This window comes from Tyto alba, unplaced genomic scaffold, assembly GCF_018691265.1.
Source record: "Tyto alba isolate M040663 unplaced genomic scaffold, T.alba_DEE_v4.0 Super-Scaffold_32, whole genome shotgun sequence".
Classification (NCBI taxonomy): Eukaryota; Metazoa; Chordata; class Aves; order Strigiformes; family Tytonidae; genus Tyto; species Tyto alba.
This window is the reverse complement of record NW_024881307.1, coordinates 3,520,422-3,540,736: the sequence shown is the minus strand read 5'-3', so window position 1 is coordinate 3,540,736 and position 20,315 is coordinate 3,520,422. Positions and strand designations below refer to the sequence as shown.

Sequence of the window (20,315 nt, the reverse complement as noted above, 5' to 3'; positions counted from 1 at the left end):
GCTAGCCATCTTATAAAAAGGGGCAGACGGCTCGTGCTCAAGCCAAATTTCACAAGTATAAGCCCAAAACGTGGCTCAGGGCTATTCAACCTCTAAAGTGTCTGTACAACTCACAGGACACCTCCCTCAAGCTCCTTTAAGGTGTCAAAACCAGCAAGTGACCGGCCAACAGAAGGTGCTCACCATGACAAGTACTCTGGGGCTCCAGTCGTCCGAGGAAACGGGGTGGGAATTGTTTCTCCCACAAATCCCCGTGGGACCTGGGAAACCATCCACGACGGGGAGAGGGGTGACCCCCATGCTCTAACTACCATCAGGATCCCTGTTGCACGTTCCCAGCGTAGTCTGAGCGGCTTCACCAGTGCGGCCCGGGGGGGACCATTGGCTGACCCCCCACCCTCCCAGCACGGCTCCCTGGTCACACAGTGCTCCGCTCCCGCAAAACACAGGGATGTTCAAGCCTGGTTACTTTGGCTGGGGTCAGGGAGACTGAAAACATAAGTGTATAATCCTTTCACAAGTTAATTAAAGCACCCATCCGTCCTTCGTTCAAACCATTAGCCATGGGTTTTTACAATTAATTATTTGGAACCAAATCAAACAAACAGAAGACACTGAAAGAAGAGAGAAAGCAAAGCAGGGACAGGGCACTCCTGCAGCAGGGCATTAGCAAGGCTCCTCCGTGCCTCCCAAAGCAAGCCACGAACCTGTTTTAGCCAGCACAAGGATGTGTTGGAAGGGAGAGCCCTGGTTCAAATTCAGGTGCTATCTCAAGCTCCTTCTGTGACATTGGAAAAACCTCTTGGTCTCTCCCTGCTTTACTGCCAGCCCCTCATGCCATGACCCGCTGCTGTGTGTTGTACTCCACACACCCTCCCTTTGCCCCTGGCAGACCCCTGAAGGGCAAATAAACTACAAATCGATGATCTGCAAACCACGAGGGCTCCTTCGTGAGGTCTTGGGAGGCTGGGGCACTGGGGCGGGCAGGAGCCAGCACCCCCAGCACCGACTTGCCCCACTGCCCGCAGACTCACAAAAGCAAACGTGAGACCCCAAACGAGCTGAGAACAGAGCAGCGGAGCCTTCCCACCCGCACAGATAGCCTGAGAAGAGCTCCTGAATATTGCAAGGAGGGCAAGCAGCTCTCCTCCCAGCTCAGGTGGTGGCTGGGTCCCCAGCTGAAGCTCTTCGGCCTAGTTTATCTCATCTCTTCCATAATCCCTCTCCTTTCCGAATGCTTCATTTCGGCACAGGTATGCGAGGGGACAAGGGGAGGTGGGGAACAGGGAACCATCCTTCCTTTTCTCCGCTTTTTTTTCCCTGCCCTTCCCTCATTTGCTGTCACAGCTACGCTCTGTCCCTTATCCCCAACCTCCTTCTCCTCCATGCCCTCCCTACTCCCCATCAAGACAAGGTTTAATGTCTTTCCATCTCTTCCCGGGTAAATTGCAGCAAGCCTGCCGGCTGCTCGGGTGGAACACGCTGTTTTATATGCACCATAAAAGGAGAGAACTCTGTAAACAATATTATTTTTAATAAAATCCTAGGCTTTGGCAGGCCAGCTGCTTTTGTGTCTGTCTTAATTTAATCAGACTATCAGCTCTCTCAAGCAGCAAGAGGGAATGAAAAGCATTAGCAAGGAATCAAGGAACTGGTGAGGAAGAGAGAAGATTTCCATCAAGTGCTTTCTGGCCCAGTGTGTTGCTATGTGAGCAGGACCAAGTTCCTGGGAAACAGATTCCCAGCCTGGTTCACGCGAAAACAACTTTGTCAAGGTGCAGGAAGGACACGAGCACTTCTAGGCGTATAACACCAGTTCTACAGTGCTTGAAAAAGAGCAGTACAGCTGGTAGGGGCGATGAACAAGCTGAGGCTTAGTGATATTTCCAGTTAGAGCAGATCACTGCGGCTCTCCCCGGGCACTGGCAGGTCTCTGACATACCCTCACCCTTCCCAGGATGGGAATCCTGCCCGGTTCGGTGTCCCCCCAATGCTTGTACCCAGGAACAGCCACCCAAAACAGCAACCGTTGGCTCCCTGTCCACAGACCAAACCTCAAAGCACACTGGCCAGCAGTGGCATGCCATTTGACATGCCAAAATTCAAACCCAAACTAATACAATGATAGTCTTAAGGATGGAATATTAAATTCTGCAAAATAGAGCTCCAAACGTCCAGCCACGGCAAGGGAAAAGCCTCCTCCAAGCGATTTGGTGGGGAGGAGATGACATGGGCAGCTGGAACAAGAGGAGAGGGAAGGCAGCCCCCCAGGCAGCCCTTGACACGCAGCATCGCAAGCAGCAGCTGAGTTTGAAAGGTGTCACTTAGACAGCAAAAACCTGGCAGAAGCAGCTGATTTCATGACACTTCTGTTCTTCAAGACCAAGCAACAGCCAGCGAGCACCTGCCGTGCACAGACAACCCGCTGCTCCAAGCCCTCCCAAGAGGTTTCGCTGCCAGCAGGCTCAGAACTTGGCCATGATGTCCTCTGAGCCCAAACCACTGCAGATGTGATCCCCAACCCCTTTCCCTTGCTCTTTCGGAGGTCTTTTTTTGCAGCTAGAGCAGCCTGGAGCAGAGACCAGGGCTCCCCCAGCTTGGCAGCAATCAAGGGTTCCTCTGCTTCCACTCGAAGCCACAAATCCTCCAGAAGAGAGATCCTCAAAAATATCAAATAATAATAGCTAATTACTGACACAAAGTAAACAGATTAATTGATATTTACTTGTTTACCCAGTTACAAAAAAACATTAATCACTTAGCATGTATTTTTAAGATATTAAACTGTGCTAAGGCGCAGCCATAAATATCACCAGTAAAGCAAATATGGTGCTCGGCACTGCAAAGGAATTAAAATTAGTATTTAATTACAAGAAATCGCTTGAAGTTCTTTTGCTACCATTAATCACTTTCAATTATGAATGTAATTATAAGTCATCTTTTCTCTTTGGGTGGTCGCTGCTGGGACCTGAATCCGTGACCCTCTGCTCCAGAAGAAAGCACCCCACTTTGCTCGCCAAATGACAAATCCTCACCGCCTGTGCTAACAGGATCAATCAATTAGTGCCTTTATGAAGCTCCTAAGTGCCAAGGGCATGCAAGCAACGGGAGAGCAAAGAGAAAGACCGAGTTACTTCATCCCATTCGCTTGCACAGATTTCCACAATATCCACCCGCTAGCAGCACGAGACCAGAATCAGGGCTACCAAGATAGATAAATTGATGTGAAAAAATATTCTGTCCTCAAATCATTAGAAGGACAAGATGATAATGTTATCTCTTCCTACAAGAGAAATCAAAGCCTAGAGAGTTCCTTCCCTGCAACACGAAGCTTTTCAGCGGGGACACGTGGCGGCTTGGCTCCGTGCAGGCAGGAGAGAGTGTTGGAGGGCACAGCCAAAACTTGTTCCCCCTCCACCTCTTGGGTCTAACTCTTCCCCCATCCTCACCTCCCCTTGGGTGGGCAGTTCGGAGCCAAATCTGCTCTACCCAGGTTGCATACGGTCAGCATCACCTCTTGGTGGAACGTGGCTCACTGTGGAGGTAGTTTTCAGCCATGGATCAGTTCTCAGGGGTACCTGCATCAGGAGTCTGCAAAATGTAATTAAAAGAAGCAAACCTATTGGCTTTAATATTTTTATTAGGAGGGTGGCACTTCTGGGGGACTGGCAAATAAAATAAAACTAAGAAGAGACTGAAAAACTACCTCTCTGCTCAGTGCTAAGCCTCCACCATCAGTTCAGGCTTTACTCAGGGAGTTTGGGACAGCGGAGCTCAAGCCCTGACTGCCGGCGGCCAAGTGAAATAAATCCCTGCATTGGGTTGGACAGAGGCTGCTGCTGGCAGAGCATCTCCAACCTGGGACACCAGTGCCCTGATAACTGTAACACCCCCCCACATATTGCTGCCCTGACATTCCCCCCCCCGTGCATTTAGCTTCGCAGCCTGCTTCTGGCACCACACGCTACCAAAGGCGACCAAAACACAGAAGACAACACGGAAAAATCAAATGGAAGCGTTCCCTTTTGGTTCCCTTGGTACTTCTGCAGGGGGAATGTGATTAGACTGTTCTTATCTTGGTGGGAACAGTTGTTAGCAATAATGAAATCATCCAGTCCTCCTCTTTTTGAAATCCAGCCACATCCTTTGGCTCCAGGAAATAGGGGCACTGACATGTGCTGTTTTCATAAAAAGCCACAAGACAACATATTTCATCGCAATAAATTCCCTTCCCTCAAGTGAGGAGCAAAGGAGAGAGATTTCAAGGACGAGAAAAGTTTCAGCCAAAAGAAGGGGCTGAGCTGAACTTCTGCCCATCTGACACTTCTCATGAAGCTGGCTCTTCACAATCTGAAGACGGTTGGGCGACGACAACACTTGTGGCTTTCTTCTCTCCTTCATGCTTGCTCCTTCTGTCTCAGCTCCTGCGATGATAACAGGAACCACCCGTTGAATTTCCACGCTAACATCAAGTCCAACGCGATGATTCTCTGCTGGGAAAAGCCCAGCCTCTGGAGGATGGCCGCTCCCCTCCCTACGTCAGCCAAGAGGCCAGGGAGGACTCAAGCCAAAACCTCTATGTGTTTCTCCCAACAGAGACCTGTGGTCAGCTTGGAGTTGGCAATATGCTTGCTAGGTTGTAAATCTAGCCAAAAACCACGTGCTTCATCCTCCTGGGGCTCTTTCAGCACTTGGTTTCGGGTCCAGACCAAGACTCAAATTCCCTGCTAAGGTGTTCCCCCTCTTCCAAAGGTCAACCCAGCACCCCTGAGGAAGACTGTCATCCCAGCGGGCGTGTTGTCACCCGGGCAGACGACACACATCACGAAATAGCACCTGAATTAACCAGGCGCCGTCCCCCCGCTCCATGCTGTGCTGTCTCCTAATTAGCAGGCTGCATTTCGCCGTCCTCCCGGCACTTGGCTGAGTCTCCTCTTCCCTCTGCTCCTCGCTTATTCTGTTCACTGAACTAATTGCTGAGCGCCTGCACCCTGGGTGTCTGCTGCTGTTGGAGAAGATTAGTATTTTTACAGAGGGGGAAAAAAAAGATTAAAAAAAAAAAAAGATTGTGTTTTTAAACCAGATGAAAGGAGAGCCCAAGGAGATGTGCATTTGACTCTCAAACACGCTCCTTCAAGTCTCCCTCAGCAGTACTTAAAGGCGTTTCCAAAGCAAGACTTTATGAATGCTAAATGAACCCGGCGCCTTGTTCCTCTGCCACAAGAAAGGAAAAAAAAAAAAAAACTTATCTTTTATATACAATATTTCCTTTATGGCTGACACTGTGCATCATGCATTGCTACTACCAGCCCCACTTCAGACGTGAACGCTGACCTTCCCAAAGTCACGGGGAGACCGCTGCCTCACCAGGCTGGACGAGCACGCTGCTGGGCTGGGGTCGAGGATCCCGGCCAGATCCAAGCAGCCACATTTCACCTTCTGCTTTCCAGAAAGGTCAAGGCCGGAACACCACAAATGGGGAAAAACTGAAAGTCTTGCTTTCAATCGCTGTGATCTTGGACGCCCCGGCCAAACCTGGGATGTTGGTTGAGAAGTATCACCTTCCCAAAAGGTTTCTCAAGCAGGTTGGCCAAGGGAATGATTAACCAAGGGGGAAACAGCAGCAGCCCGGCAAGCCACAAGGACAAGGAGAAAACACACCATTGACCATCCAGCCCTGCAAAACACCTGTACCACCAGCTCTGCTTCACTGAGGGATGCCGGCAGGATCCTCAGTTGGGTGCCCAGCACCCAAGCTCGTCCTGATTTCATAAAAGGACAAGGCATTGAGCACCCAAGCACCTTTGGGCCACCTGGGTCATCAAGTGAAGGCCACGCAACGCTCTTGCAAATGGAGTTGAGCGCGCAACGCGATGTCAAGGTTGCCCACAGCCCGCACCCCGAGCTCAGGCTCACCCTTATTGAGGATTTTCAGCAGGACCACTACCTTTCCCCACCTGTGAAACGGGGCAAAAATGCACTGAGCTTCACACAAAACCCTCTGGGCAGGAGCTGGTCCTGGAAAACACCCACCCAAAGCAAGTCTTGGGAGATTTAATTAGCTGCCGTCTGTGCTGTTTGAGCTTGTTAGGTGCTATATAATTGCTAAATATTATTATTATCTCTGCAGGTACAGCAGTTTGTTAGGATAATGATAGTGATTGACATTTCCCTGGCATCTTTCATCCCAACCAGATCCCATATTACTCTATTATAAAACACTGTTCTGCCTTGATTCTCCATATGTCTCCAAACTGTCAACAGGATCATAACTGGCTCCGCGTTGCCAAAAGAAATAAAGGCACAAAGTGGCTCCTCCAAGTTCACAGGATGTATCAGAGGCTGAGCAAGGACCAGTTCAACTTTACGCTCAAGAGCACAAGTTGCACAGGTAGGCATATGCTATAGACAGGGATACACTGGCTCTATTTCAACACTGACATGGAAAAAAAGCTGCAAGAAGCCATCCTGTAACCCACCACAGCACCCAACCCCTCTCCTACTCCAGCCCTGACCCCCTCTCCTGGCAAGCAGCACTGGGTATCAACAAACCAACCACCACTTGGAAAAATATATCCCAGGGACAGCAAAGCAGAGGGGCCACCAAGTGATTAATTGGAGACTATCAGTTTGGGATAAGTCTCTAAATTCTCATTAAGTCAGGTGCTGAGGCATCGCACATTAATCCAGAACATTTCCCCTTCGGCCCAAACAAATAAATAACTCTTGTATAATTCAGGGAGAACTGGGTGGAGCCATCTCTCCCCCTCTCTCTGTCTCTTTCCAACTAACCAGTGAATAAAACATCGCCCGCAAATCTATTAGGCTAATTTTAAATCCTGACAATTTAGCAGCACTTCAGCAAGATAAGAGCCATTTATTAAAAGCCACAGTTCATTAAGCCAAATGCTGCTGGCGTGTTTACTCAGAGAAACAGGGCTGGGCTTGGCTCTCACCAAGACCAGAAGTCCCCAAAGGAGCAGGAGCGATCCCATTTCACCCAAAAAAAAAAAAAGAGAGGCCAGCACAAACCTGAGCCCACCCCGAGCCCACGTAGGGCTGCGTGTGCTTCCCACCGAAGGGGCTGCTGCACCCCAGCTTGCCGAGCGACGTGCGATCACGGAGCGAGAGTCACGGGATGTTTTGCAGGTTTAGCACCCAGGGCTAATGAAAAAGTCTCCGGGAGCTCCCTCAGAGAAGCGGCTCACACGGCGCCATGCCTTCTAACAAACTTCTGCAAAGCAATGAAGCAATGCGCCGCCAACACCGGGGACCCCTCCCCAAAAAGGATCAAAACCAGAACGGGGATCAGACACGCACCGCTTTGGAGCCGTTCCCGTTAATGGCAAGCACAGATTGACTTCAGAGAGGGGATGACTGCTTCCAGCAGCAAGCCAAGAGAGGGCTATTTAAGAGGAGCTGTCGCTTGCCAAAAGCTACCAGATTGCACCCGGAGCTTTCCTTCCTCCAAGCTGCCGCTTGACATCTCTGCTGAGCCCCCTCTGCTGAGCTGTCGCATCGGCTCCCCGAGGGTCTGGGGCTGTGACTATGACAGCGGGTGCTTCGGGACCCAGGGAAAAGGCTCAGGGGGTTTCCTCCTGCCAGGGCGGCAGCAGGGAAGAAAAGGAGGTGGGTGCACCCCTGCTCTCCAGGATCAGGGATTTTTGTTAACCTTCGAGGGGCAAGTTTGATGCTCCGCCCAAACCCAGACCCCAAGGGGACGCAACCACCACAGCCCCGTAAAAGCAAGCTATGCACGAGCCGAAGCAGGTTTGCCTGGCGAGACCATGCCCGAGCACACGTGGCTCTGTCAAGCATCGATGAGATAATTCCCTCTCCCCCCAGGAACTGCTTGCTGCGCCGGCTCCCAGCAGCACGGGGGTAGGGAGCGAGGGCGAGGGGCTCGGCAGTACCCGAGAGATGGAGCTGGGAGGGAGGGAGAGCAGTACCAGCATCACTGCGAGGAGCTGGCGGCAGAGGGCAGTGAAGAAATCCCATCTCGCCGAGTTTGTGAGTGTAATTCGTTCCAGCGGGAGACATCCAAGAGACTTTATCAAGTGCAATTGTCCCACTGCGCCTTTCACCTGCACACACTTGCAAGACAGTTTGGAGTCACTACAGAGTCTCCCTTTACAGTCAGAGCTGAAAGGAGCATTATAAAGGTGAATTAACATTTAAAAGGAAAGTGAAAAAAACCCCAGAACTGTTCTAATGATGATTAATGGGAAGCTATAAGGGAGGCCATGACCTCCTAGTGTCATTAAATGGATTGGCAGGTTTCTGAGCATTAATTATAAATAGCCACAGGAGTTGGAGTGCTTAGCAGAATGATGATAAATCCATGACACAGGCAGAGGGACAAGGAGTCAGGAGCACACGGGAACACGTGCCCGCGTGTGCACACAGACAGCTCAGCGTGCAAGGAAATGGGGGTTTGCACGTGTGATATGTGCAGGAGAGAGACAGAAGGTTGAAAAGTGGAAAAGAGTCTGAGCTTACTCCTGCGTTTGGGTGGATACGAGGACGGGAAGAAAGAGAAATGGGTAAATGATAAATTAGGCCCTGCCAGTCAATCACGTTTTCTAAATGTTTTATATCCCAAAAGCTATAAAAGCAATATTCCTTTCTGGCCTTATTGGAGCCATTTCTGTAAGGCAATCACATCTGTTTCCTCAGGGATTTGAGCTGAACTGTGCCTTGGCTCTTTTTTTTTTTTTTTTTTCCACTCCCCTTTATATTTACTCTTTAGCCTGCTACCAAAGTAGGGTCAGAGCATGCATACAAATAGGGAGGAGGAGTGAAAAAAAAACAAACAACCCCAAACCAGTGGCCAGCAGCAAGGAACAGACAAAAAGTAGCTGCAAACTTCTCCAAATTCCCCAGCCCATTAGCAAAGCAATGGCAGCAATAATCCTGGGCCGCCTGGATTTTGAATCAGTCAGCTCTTACAAGTTAACGTTTCTCACGGCTTTAATGTGCATTATTCCACAACCGCATTGATATTATGGAGATCTGCACCCCGGGGCACTGCTGTGCATTACCCTCGGATGTGCTGATCCACCCAGCCTGGCTGGGATTTGCAGCGCCGCTCTTGCCAGAGCCCTCGGAGAGATGCTGCTCACCGATAAAAGCCCAAACCCCTCTCTCCAAATACCACGGAGACCCAGAGTCGCAGCCACAAAGGTACATTTGCTCCAGAAGGCAGGAAGGGTGAGTTTTTGCAGGGGTGTGAAAACAGGAGTTTTCATTGCAAACAGTATCAGCAAACTGTCTGAGCCCTGGGATCGCAGGTCTGAATAAATACGGGGGATAAATGGAGTGAGGACCTCGGGCTCATAAACGAGCTCTCCCAGCAAAACCGCATCGACTGCAGAGCCAAGGGCCCTCTCGCTGCCAAGGAAGAGAACAAAAAGGCTCCGGGTGAGATGCCAGAGAGGCAGCCCTGTGCCTTGGGCACCCAGAAACACCCCCCCCTTAACCCTCAAGAGGGAGGCTGGAGACTCCCAGACCCGGTACAGCTCCTCTATCAGCCCAGGGCAGCAGCCCCAGTATCCAGCCACGGGGCATCTCCATTGGGATTGGGATCCCTCTTTCCTCCGGCGCTTTTGCAAACCTCTATTTCAGCTTCTGCCTGCACGCAGGGCAAGGAAAAGCACAAGCCAAAAATCCCCTCCACCAAAATTATAAATATTCCTGTTCCTAATTAGATTTAAGTATCATTACCTTGCTGGGCTCTTCCAGGGGGAAGCATTATTTCAACTGATTGGAAAACGGTGGTAAAGGAACAGGTTCTCCATACAATTTTCTTCATATCCTATTAGTTGCAATACAATTACAGTGAATACATCAATTCTTAGTCCCAGCAGCTCCTGGAAAGAGCCACCTATTAAAAGCTGGCTTATTAATGGAATCGTACATCCAGGATTAATCGGGCTGTGTTGGCCATTTCTATTTCTCACTCCACAAGTGCTTTTGTTTGCTTAATAGGCTGAAGTAACTTGAGAATGACACAACTTGGGGCTTCCCCCATTTGCTGTGCGCATCGCCAGCAAATTGAATATCACCTTCCTTTCCCGCATGGCTCCGGGCTAAAACCTGGCACATGCCCCTGGGGAAATCCACGCGGGGTGGGCGAGAAGGGGCTTTCTGCCTTTGGCAGAGCCAACAAGGGGAGACCCCCAATTGATGTGTAAGGCTTTAAACCCCACGGGAACTTGCAACACAAAAAAAAAAAAAAAAAAAAAAAAAAAAAAAAAAAAAAAACAACACACACCACAAAAAACCTAAACTGCCAAAGCAAGCGGGCTGGATGAGAGCCAGCCTACCACCACAATATCATCTCAGAAGTACCTCAAAACCCTCCACTTGCCCCAAAGAGCATCACCCCCAGACACACCCCGAGCCCTCCTCTGGAAGCCCCATGAGATCCCAACTGTAGGACACCGTCCCCGCAGTTTGAAGCGAGGACCGAAGTCTCCCAGCACAGATATTCCTGTGGCAGCAAAGTCAATGCATGTTGAAGCACGGTAATATAGTATGACTTTTCCCTTTAATGGAATTTTTCTAGCCCACTAGGAAAAAAAAGACTCCATTAGCCATACTACAAAGGCTCCTACTTATTAGTATTTTAGAACAGCGGCAAAAACATTTCTTGAATCTAATTATTGCTGACAAATATGAAAATTGAAATCAAAGTTAAATTTTCAGCTACAGTGCCTCATACGGCAGCAGCTCGCCAGCTCCCAACTATTGCATCAACACATTTATTGTGCTGAGAAGGCTGCGGAGACTGGGCCCCCCCACCCCCTCCAGCCCACCCCTCCATCTTCGGAGGCATTAACTCTGACATATTCATCTCAGCAGCCAGGGCCACGTAACTAACTCCATGTTTACCAGTCGCACGCAGCCAACCGATCGGAGCGAGGCTTGCAGGGGCTGAAGAAAGGAATAAGGTGTTGAGGGTTTTCTTTAAATTTATTGTTATTTATTTCCAACTTTGCCCTCTCCCACCCCTTCCAACCTGATCTCAAAAAGCTGTCACTGTGTGATTTTAAATTCCTCAAGGTAGAGGATCTGGAAGGGATGGGAGACTGGAGAGAGGGGGGGCCAAAAAAAAAAAGCCTTGTCAACATATTTCCTTTATCCTACCTCCCCCCAACATACTGTAAAAATCAATCCCCTTTGTCATTTTGCTCTGCTTGTGTGAATGTTTAATGGCTGTCGAGGGAGATAATGATTGCTGCTAGGAAATTCATTTCAGATTTGCTATTTATAAAGTACTTGGTGCTCAGGTGGGAAATTAACATAAGGAAGGGGGAAAGGGACCAAACCAGGGGAAAAAAAAAAAAAAAAAAAAAAAAGCAGCGGGAAAGGAGGGATGGGATGCTGCAGGGCTGGCTCCCTGAAGAGGATTTGCATCTGCTCCCAGCTTTCCTGGGACAGAGGGAAAAGGCTTGCCCATGGTGGGGACAGCCATGCTGGGGACATACAGGTGCTCCCGAGCATCCCCAGCCCCTTCCCGGAATACATGGGATACAGAGTCAGGGTTATCAGCCAAGAGGCCAGTGGCCTTTGCAGCCAGCGATGGATGCTCCATCCGCCAAAAAAACCTGACCACCAGCACGCACCACTGATGGTTTGCACCCCAGCTCCCTCTCGAGCCCCCCAGCCCGGACCCTCACCCCTCTGGATTAACTGCAAACCTCCTTCTTGTCCTCCCCGCAAAGCCCAACAACCTGTTGCCACACGTTTGATTTTGCTTTTTGTTTCTTTTTGGAATCCCAGGGGGAATTCCCATCTGTGATACAGCCGGATCCCGTACAGCCAGCGGTACGCACGCCGCCATTGAGTTGCTAATTCCTTGTCTCAGAAGTTGCTTTTCACTTTCTGATTTTTCAATAATAGGCTTGGTATGAATCCCTTAAGCTTCTGAAATAAGCTGAAAACCGCTTTTCAGGCCATTTACATAAACACAAGTGGATCAGAAGGAATAATCATAGTTTATGCATTATTTGGGGGCTTTGGAGCCGGCTGCTAATGTGATGTCAAGTTTTGAAGCCCAAAACATACAATGGGAACAGTTGACATGTAGAAAAGTGGCACAAAAAGGTAAACAATAAATAATGCAAGTTTTTAAATGTTGTCTTCAATGACAAGGCGGTTTTGGCTTTGCCACTATCTCGGCCTCTAATGGCTCCTGCTCCTCACCAGCCTTGTTCCAGAAAGGGCTTCATTAAGAGAGATGTCACTCACGTTAAATCCAATTTTGCCTCTTGCCAGCCAGCCCTGCCGCTCTCCTGTGCCTTGGCCTGCTATCAAAAACCCCGGTGCTGGCTTTGGGGATCGACTTTACAAAAAAAAAGTCTAATGCAGGCACCCTCTGATCTATGAATACCATCTGTCCTGCAGAAAGGGACTAGGAGCTAGAAAACAACCAAAGCAACCCAGGAACTTAGTGCTATTCACCCGATAACTCCTACAAGAGGGAGGCAGGGGGAACCCAACACTTAAACAGCAAGATAATATTACAATATTAATGAACCTCGCTTTGCTTCAAGTGCCTGTCTCGCTTCCAATGAGGCAGGTCAGATTTGGCTTTCAAACCAGTTCTTTAAATCAAGAATGCTGTTTCTGGCAAAATCAAAACATTAGCAAAAGATCTGTTTTGAAGAAATAACAATAAAAACATGTAACAAGGCTCGAGACTCCAGGCTCTTTTGATACCGCTGGAATGCAGCCTTCGAATCTCTTTTTTTTTTGTTTGAAATCACTTCACAACTTTGTACATAAAGCTTCTGCAAGCTCCAAATCTGAACAGAAATACTTCAAAAAAATCAATGCATATTTTCCCCAGAATTTACTTTCACTGGGAATTTGCAATTCTACTTTATTCTGTTTTGGAATAAATAAACCCCACTCCGCTTCATTTCTAATATTACACGATTTCCTGGGGCATTTCCTACTTTTTAGCAGCCGCTGTCTCCCCTCGTGAGTCACGGGAAGATGGGAACGGGCCACGCGAGCCGAGTATCACAAGCTCCTTTCCAAGCTAAACGAGGGTTTCCCCATGCTCAGTGATGTACGATTATATAATCGGGGGGAAAGACCCCCCCCAGTCCAGCTTCCCTAGGCCAGACAGGGCGGAAAGATGGCTAGTACCCTTACGGAGCGTGTAGCCAAGTGAGGAAAGGAGGACCACAACAAGATTGAACCGCTGCAGGACAAGCAAAGGAGGTGAACTCGGAACCCCCATCCCCGTCCAGGCCCTCAGAATCTTTCTGCTCCTTTTCACCAACTCCCTGCCGAGGACCCGCTCCCACCCTCCCTGTAAGCCAGAACACACCCCAGCTCCAAAACGAAGCGCTCAGGCACGAGCTAGAGCTCACTAGGCGGACAGAGGTGCCCCTCACCCGAGGTGCCGAGCATCCTCGCACCCCCCCTGATGCTGGGGGTCCACCCACCTCCAGAAGGTCCTCGAGTGTCACACCGTGACTTTTTTTAGCTCGGCAGCAGCTCCGTCCCCGTGGGAGGGCGGAGGATGCCGTGCCGGCTCCCATCGCTGCCTCCCCGGTGCTTTACAGGGAATACTCCAACCACCGGCAATTTATGCACGATGGGTCCCCGGGATCCTGGCTTCCCCGCACGGCTGCTACAAAGGATTTCAGAGTGGCGGTTCCTCGGCTGCATGAAGCTCTCTGCTCAGAGGGCCTTTTTTTCGGCTCCCCCTGATTAGTAAGCAAAGCATGCGGGAGGTGGAGGAGTCAGAGGAAGGGAAAGCGGCGGGGGGGGAGGATGCCAAGAACCCAACACTGTCTTTAGTGGGAACAATCAACAGGACAAGGGGGTCAAGGGGTCAATTAATTTACAACAGCTTTCAGCACTGGACATATTAACTGTAAGCGCATCAAAAAACCATGATGTCCTTCGTGGCGGGAGATAACAGAGCACGGCGAAGGCAGCACCTCTGATTTATTATTAACCAAGAGCAAGGTGCGTGCTTCGGGAAGGAGGAGGGAGGTGGCGAGCTCCTCTGGGCTAGAAGCCACAGCTCCAAACGTGCTGGGAACACGAGGGGTGTGTGATGCCTGGAGAATACACCAGCACCCACAAAAGGGCTGGAGGGCCCTGGGGTTAGGTTGCCCCAAGGGATGCAGTGACAACGAGCTCACCCTTTGCAATTTTGGGCTTTGCCTATAAAAGCTACCAAAGGCGTAGCAAGATCTGTATGAGGAGGCGCAGGATGCTGGCTGAAGATGGGAGACAGCCGTATGGCTTGGACTTCCTCTGCAGAATCCCAAAATCTGGCGCCTTGCTTCTTCTGGCCACTCTCTGAAACGAAGAGCTCAACTCCGAGTCCAAGTTGCAGCTCCAAGGCCTTTGCCATGAACAGCTGAGATGGATCACATTTGGGTCCCCACTGAGTCTAAAGGGAGATTTGCCACTGCGCATCAAAGGAGCACTACCAGTAACGCTGAAAAAAGTCGTATTTACCCTCTTTAAAGCTCTGCTCTAGTAAGGCATCCCTTCAACTGGCAAACAAGCAAAGAGAATTTTCCCCTTCCCTGCCACTGCTGGAGTTCGAGAAGGAAAGACAGCTGCAAAAGAGGGTTTGGTTTTTGTTTTTTTTTTTTTATTTCTTCTTCTTATCCCCATAGCCAGAAAAATACTCCCCACGTGGTGCTTCGCAGGCTGCGGAGGAAGGCTGGAGCCCACCTCCACTGTCTGCCTGCAAGTTGCCTGGGAAGCAAGCTGGTGAGCTGTCCCCCTCCACCTCCACCCCGGTTTATCACAGACAACAGCAAGCCCTGCTTGCTAACTTGACCTAGATCTGTCAACTGATCAATTTTTTTTCCCCCATAGGGAAAAAAATAAAATAGGGGGGAAGCACAATATGGATATTTTTAAGCAAAAGCTGCAAGAAAAAATATACGAAGCAGACACTTCCAATATTGAATGCACTCGTCTCGTGCACAAATCGGGTTTGGCACAAGAGGAAGACAGACAAAACATAAGCCAGGCTTACTATGATGGTCAAAATGCCTACGTGCCTAAAGAAAAAGTAGCTTTTACTACACACCAGAACATCCCAAAACCAGCTGCAGCCTCCAGAGCACCCAGAACCACCAAGACTTGTAAGCAGGGCTAAACAACTGAGCTGGTTGGGATGCTCCCTCCAATGCTTCAGAAATCTAGTTGTACGAGAGGTTTTTTTCCTCCAAGCTCAGCACTACCACTTGGTTTTCTCTGCTTGTCAAACTCCTATTCATCTCCCCTGGGCTGGTCAATGAGTCCCAGGCCAAACGTGGGGAGAGCTGACCAGTCCCCACACCCCCTCTCGGCCATGCAGCCCAGCTCGTTGCCTCCTCACGTATCCCACTGTAGACAACCACAGTCACCTTCTTCACGCCTGCATTTTCAAAACAGCGAGCAAGTGCACGTCCTGAAACGTGGGACGGCGTCTGCGGGACCTCACACATCTCTATGCCACAACTAGAGCTCCTAAAGCTATTGTAACTGCAGCATGAACCAGCTCCAGCACATGTTCCCCATCACACCGCGCCATCAGGTGTCTCATTACCAATAACGACTCTCTTGATAGAGATCTCTCCATATACACAGCCTAGTGCTACCACAAGTTTACTCCTTGCTGTATATTCTGCCAGCCCACCACCACGTGCCCTGATCAACCGAGGGATGCTCCCAGGGAAGCCGCGATACCCCACGCGTGAAAAACCCCACGTAAAACGCTGCACAGAGCGCCCACGGCAAAGCCACCAACCAAACCGAGATCCCGAGAGCCAACCCAGCATTTTTAGGTGCCACCCCACGTTTTTGAGCAATGCAGCCTGCTTTCAGAAGCATCTTCCCAACGGCAAAGGTCTGCTTGGGTTCCTGTTTACTCCGCTGAGTCTCAAAAATGTGCCAATTAATCCCGTGTGGTGGCCTGATTTCCAAAGGTGCTGGATACCTGCTTGCAGCTTCGGTTAAAATCAACAAGAATGACAGACGTTCAGCAACTCTCCAAATCAGGCCATTGAGTAACCAGAGCGCATTCCCCTCCTTTTATGTACTACACATAACTGGGTTATCTAATCATGTAGGTATTGATTATTACTGTTATTACCTATTAAATAGCTATTTTCTGCTGTTGGGGTGAATATCACATTTTATTGACCTGCACGGTAACTATTATCCACCATGAAGTCACATCCAATATTTTCCCCGGGGAACAATAAATCCGGGTATTCACAGAAAGATGTCGATACACATAATTTTTCTTATACACATTCATTAGCGCAATTACCTTCTTGCACAAACTGCCAGAAGGTTTCCCCTCCCGCCTCCGCCAAGAAAAAGCCCTCCCGGGATGCACAGCCCCGGCCCACGCCGCGTTCCCAAATCCTGCCCCTCCCGAGGGGGAGCAGCCGCCCGCTCCTCCCCGTAGATGCGTCTCGGGGCCAGATCCAGCCTCCCCATCGCACCCCAGCGCTGCCCGCGTTTCCGTTTGGGAGTTGTCTGCAACCCAGCCGCGCCAACGGAGCGAATAATTTTCAGATGAGAAACGCTCCTTGTAGGATGTTGACATATGCTATTATTTTACATACCTATTTCAGCTTGTATGCTTATTAGAATAAGGTCTTTATGCTAATTTGTAAATCAAATTCCCATAATTCTTGGCTTACTGATGCTAAAGGCCCAGCTAAATCTTCTATGACCTTTTAGCCTGGTTAATCCTTTTATGCATGGCTGAGTGAAGAGTTTTCTTCTCTCTTCCACTCCCAAGTGCTGGGGTGGGATTTTTTTCCTCAAGCCCTCCTCTTCCTCAAGAAATCCAGGTGAGTGTGAGTCAGGGACACCGGGCACAGGTGAGACCACCTCTCCTTTGAAACACAGAAAGAGGGAAGAGAAAATGTTGCTACCGAGTCCTTCAATACGCTCAAGATACTCAACGGCGCTATTTAAAAATCACCCAGGAAAAAAAAAAAAAAATACAGCAAACACAATGAGAGCTGTGTTGCCAAACAGCCACTCGTTTCCCAACACCCGGGGCTATCCCAGCCCTTTGTAGTCTCCTTCCTCCCAGCTCGTCCCCGAAGCCAGGGCTGGACCTTTGGCCACCTCCATGTCATTCCAGTGGAGATGCAGCACCCAAGCAAGCGCCCCGTTGGGCTGGCACCATCACCCAGAGGCAACAGCTCCACTGGGAACGGCAACACCACCATGGACAAAACCACACTGGACATTCCGGGGCTCGGACAAGCTCTTTCCTAACAGGCACGACACTCAACCACCCCCCTCCCCGTTCTGGGGGCACGGTTCCAAATAACCAACAGTGAATCTGCAAAACTTGGAGGACCTGAGGCTGTTTGCATAAATGCAGATGGTCAAGCACTTGCAAATTATCCCACTTCATGCTCTATTTTACTCTCAAGCATACTCACAAACCACTTTTCTTATTGTTTGTTTGGCTGTAAATAGGTAAATGACCTGGAGTATTGATAAACTGCTGCAGAGGGCAGCACAGATCTCTTGAGCTATTTGTAGTAGATTTGTCTAAAACACAGTTTTCTTGCATGACAATAATTTTCCCATTTTCAAACACAAGCCAGATCCACTTTTGTGTAACAAGCAAAAGAGAGAAAAGTTAGAAATTCCCCAAACCAAAAAAACACGCTATGAATATCAGACGAGTTCATGAAGCAGCAGCATCATACTGTTAATATTTGGCGATGCACACATACCTGTATATTTATTACCTGTAGGGCTGAATAACCCCCAGTTTCTCAAAACTCCCTTCAGAAGATTGTTAAAAAGCAAAATTATTTTTGCTGAGTGTTTTTTTACTTTTTTTTTTTTTTTTTAATGACTCTCAAACACAATTATACAAGAAAACCCCCTGACGGACTCCTTCCCTCTGACAAACCAGCATAGCCAACATCTCCCAGCCTAAAAAAGGCCCAAACTTTTTGCTGCTGAAGGCTCGGGGGAGGCAGTGCATTCCTCCCCACCACTCCGCTGCCAAGGATGATTACAAGAAGAGAAAAAAAAAAAAAAAAAAAAAAAATATAAAGGAAAAAAACCCAACAAGTTTCTGATCTGTAAGCTTTGATGGGAGCGAAGAGAGGAAGCATGAGGGATGACCAGAGGCAGGGAATAAGACTGCAAAGGAATCCAAGTCAGGAACCAAAAGCAAGCATTCCAAAAAAAAAAAAAAATAAATAAATGGAGCACAAATTCTGGGCAGGAGAAATAAAGAGGGGAAGGGCAGCTTCGCTTCCCCCTCCTGGGCTCCCCACAGAGGCAGCAGCCGAGGGGGGCCGGGGCTCCCATCCCCAGAAAATCCCTTCGGGAGCGGGGATGCAGGGATGCCAGCATCCCGAGCAGCGGGAGCGGGGAGCAGCAAGCCTGGGAGAAGGGAAGAGCTTGAGGAGGGAGAGAGGGAAGAAGGCGAAGAGGAGAAATGCCTTGGCGTGTGATGTGCATGCTAAGCAGCCCGCGCCGGTCGATATGGCAGGGGTGGCTCTCGGCAAGAGCGGGCCCAGCCTGCCCAGGAGAGAGAAGTTTGAGTGGAGATGGTGGCTGGCCGTGTCCCCCCAGCTCTGCCCGAGCACGGCAGCCCCCCTGCCCCACACAGGTAGGGGCTTCCCACACACCCCACACCCCCCCCCCCCCCCCGAGTCCTGCTGCAGAGCATCTCGGCTGAAAGGGGACACCAGGCAGGGCTGGATTGGGGCACGCGGGTACCCAAACCCCATCCCCAACCCTCGGTGGGCACCGGGGCAGCGCAGAGGTGCTCTCCCCCCACGCAGCAGGGTTCCTCCATCCACACCTCCCCCCCCCCCCAAAGGGTGCCTCCATCCCCCCAAACCACCCGCGATGGGGTTTGGCGCACCCCACGCACAGTGCGTTGCAGCCCGCCCCCCCCCCCCCCCCCCGGGGCGCAGCTCCCCTTTCCCAGCCCCACGGGCAGGATGCGGCTCCCCCCGTCTGTTATCGTCCCCCCCCACCCACCGGAGATAACCCCACTCCCACAGCCCCTCCAGATGGCTGCGAGGAGACTAACGCAAGCTGACAGCCTCGGCGCTCCCGGGCAGATGGGGCTAGCTCCTGCCTCCTCCTTTTCCCCCCTTTTTTTCCCCCTCGCTTTTTGCTCTTTTTCTCACAGCACCCTCCCGGCGAAGCATCATCCCCCGGGAGTGGGGGGATGAGATGGGGGCGGGGAACAGCCATGCCCACCCAGGACAGGCTGGACAAAGACTTTCCAACTCGGGGGGGGGACACACGACACAGGCAGGAGCTGGGGCTACACCGAGTTTTTGGGACGACCTTGCAGACGGGTCCGGCAAATCAAAGGAGGGAGGACAACGCACAGGTACCCCAAATCATTTCCTCCCCCCCCCCCCCGCCTGTTGGATGCATTGCTTCTGCAGGAACTAAGTTGAGATGGCAGAGTGGTTCAGCACTGCCCCCCAACCAAAAAAAAAAAAAAAAAAAAAAAAAAAATAATCAGCACAGGGGGTGCTGCGCCATGGGAGAAGTTCCCCCACATCCCGGTGCACCGAGGAAGGGGGGGGGCAGCACAAAGGGGGGGCTGCCGCCGTGCCGTACCCGCATCCTCACCCCCGCCCGCAACTCAACAGCGGGCTGGGGACCCTCTCCCAGCTCTGCCCCCGCTCCGAGGGCTCCTCATTGCCCACCCCCCACCCGAGGGGTGCTGCCGGGGGGCCGCGCACCCCCCCCCCCGCCCGCCTCGGCTGCATCCCCCGCAGCATCCCCGCCCGGCCCTACCTTGGGAGAGGAGGAGAGCGGCCATCCCGGCGAAGATCACCCAAGAGACGGGGTGGTGCATTTTCGCCTGGGCCATGTTTCACCGCGGGCTGCGTTTCTCTCCTCTCCTTCCCCACTCACTGCCTGGCGGGGAGAGGTTTAAAATCCAGCGTTTCCCAGAGCAAAGCGCAGGAAGGAAGAAGGGAGGGGGGGGGGGGGTAGAGGGGAAGGGAGGGGAAGGGGGAGAAGGAAAAAAAAAAAAAAAAAAAAAAAGGCACCGCAGGGTAGGGGAGGGAAAAAAAATAAAAAAAAAAAAAGGGGGGGGGAAAAGGGGGGGGTCGGAAGGGGTTGCAAGGTGCGAGGACAGGCGCTGCCGTGCCCGCCGCTCCGGCCCGCACACGCCGCCCGGCTGCACCACGCCGCCGGCCGCGCACGCAGCCCTCCCCCGCGCCGCGCTCATTGGCTGCGGGGGACCCCCCCCCCCGGCACCCGCACCCCCCCTTCGGCACCCGCACCCCACCCCCAGACCCCCCCCGGCACCCGCACCC

At 51.0% G+C, this 20,315-nt stretch overlaps 1 protein-coding gene across 1 annotated transcript in view; it reads right to left on the bottom strand.

Moving 5' to 3' along the window:
* LOC116958960 (protein CEPU-1) overlaps positions 1–19,998 on the bottom strand; it is a 344,224-nt gene extending 324,226 nt beyond the window's left edge. The window contains exon 1 of the mRNA XM_042800720.1: positions 19,789–19,998. Within this exon, the coding sequence (XP_042656654.1) occupies positions 19,789–19,864 (76 nt within the window). The 5' untranslated portion in view covers positions 19,865–19,998. The remainder of the gene's footprint in view (positions 1–19,788) is intronic.
* Between the last annotated feature and the right edge of the window lie 317 nt (positions 19,999–20,315).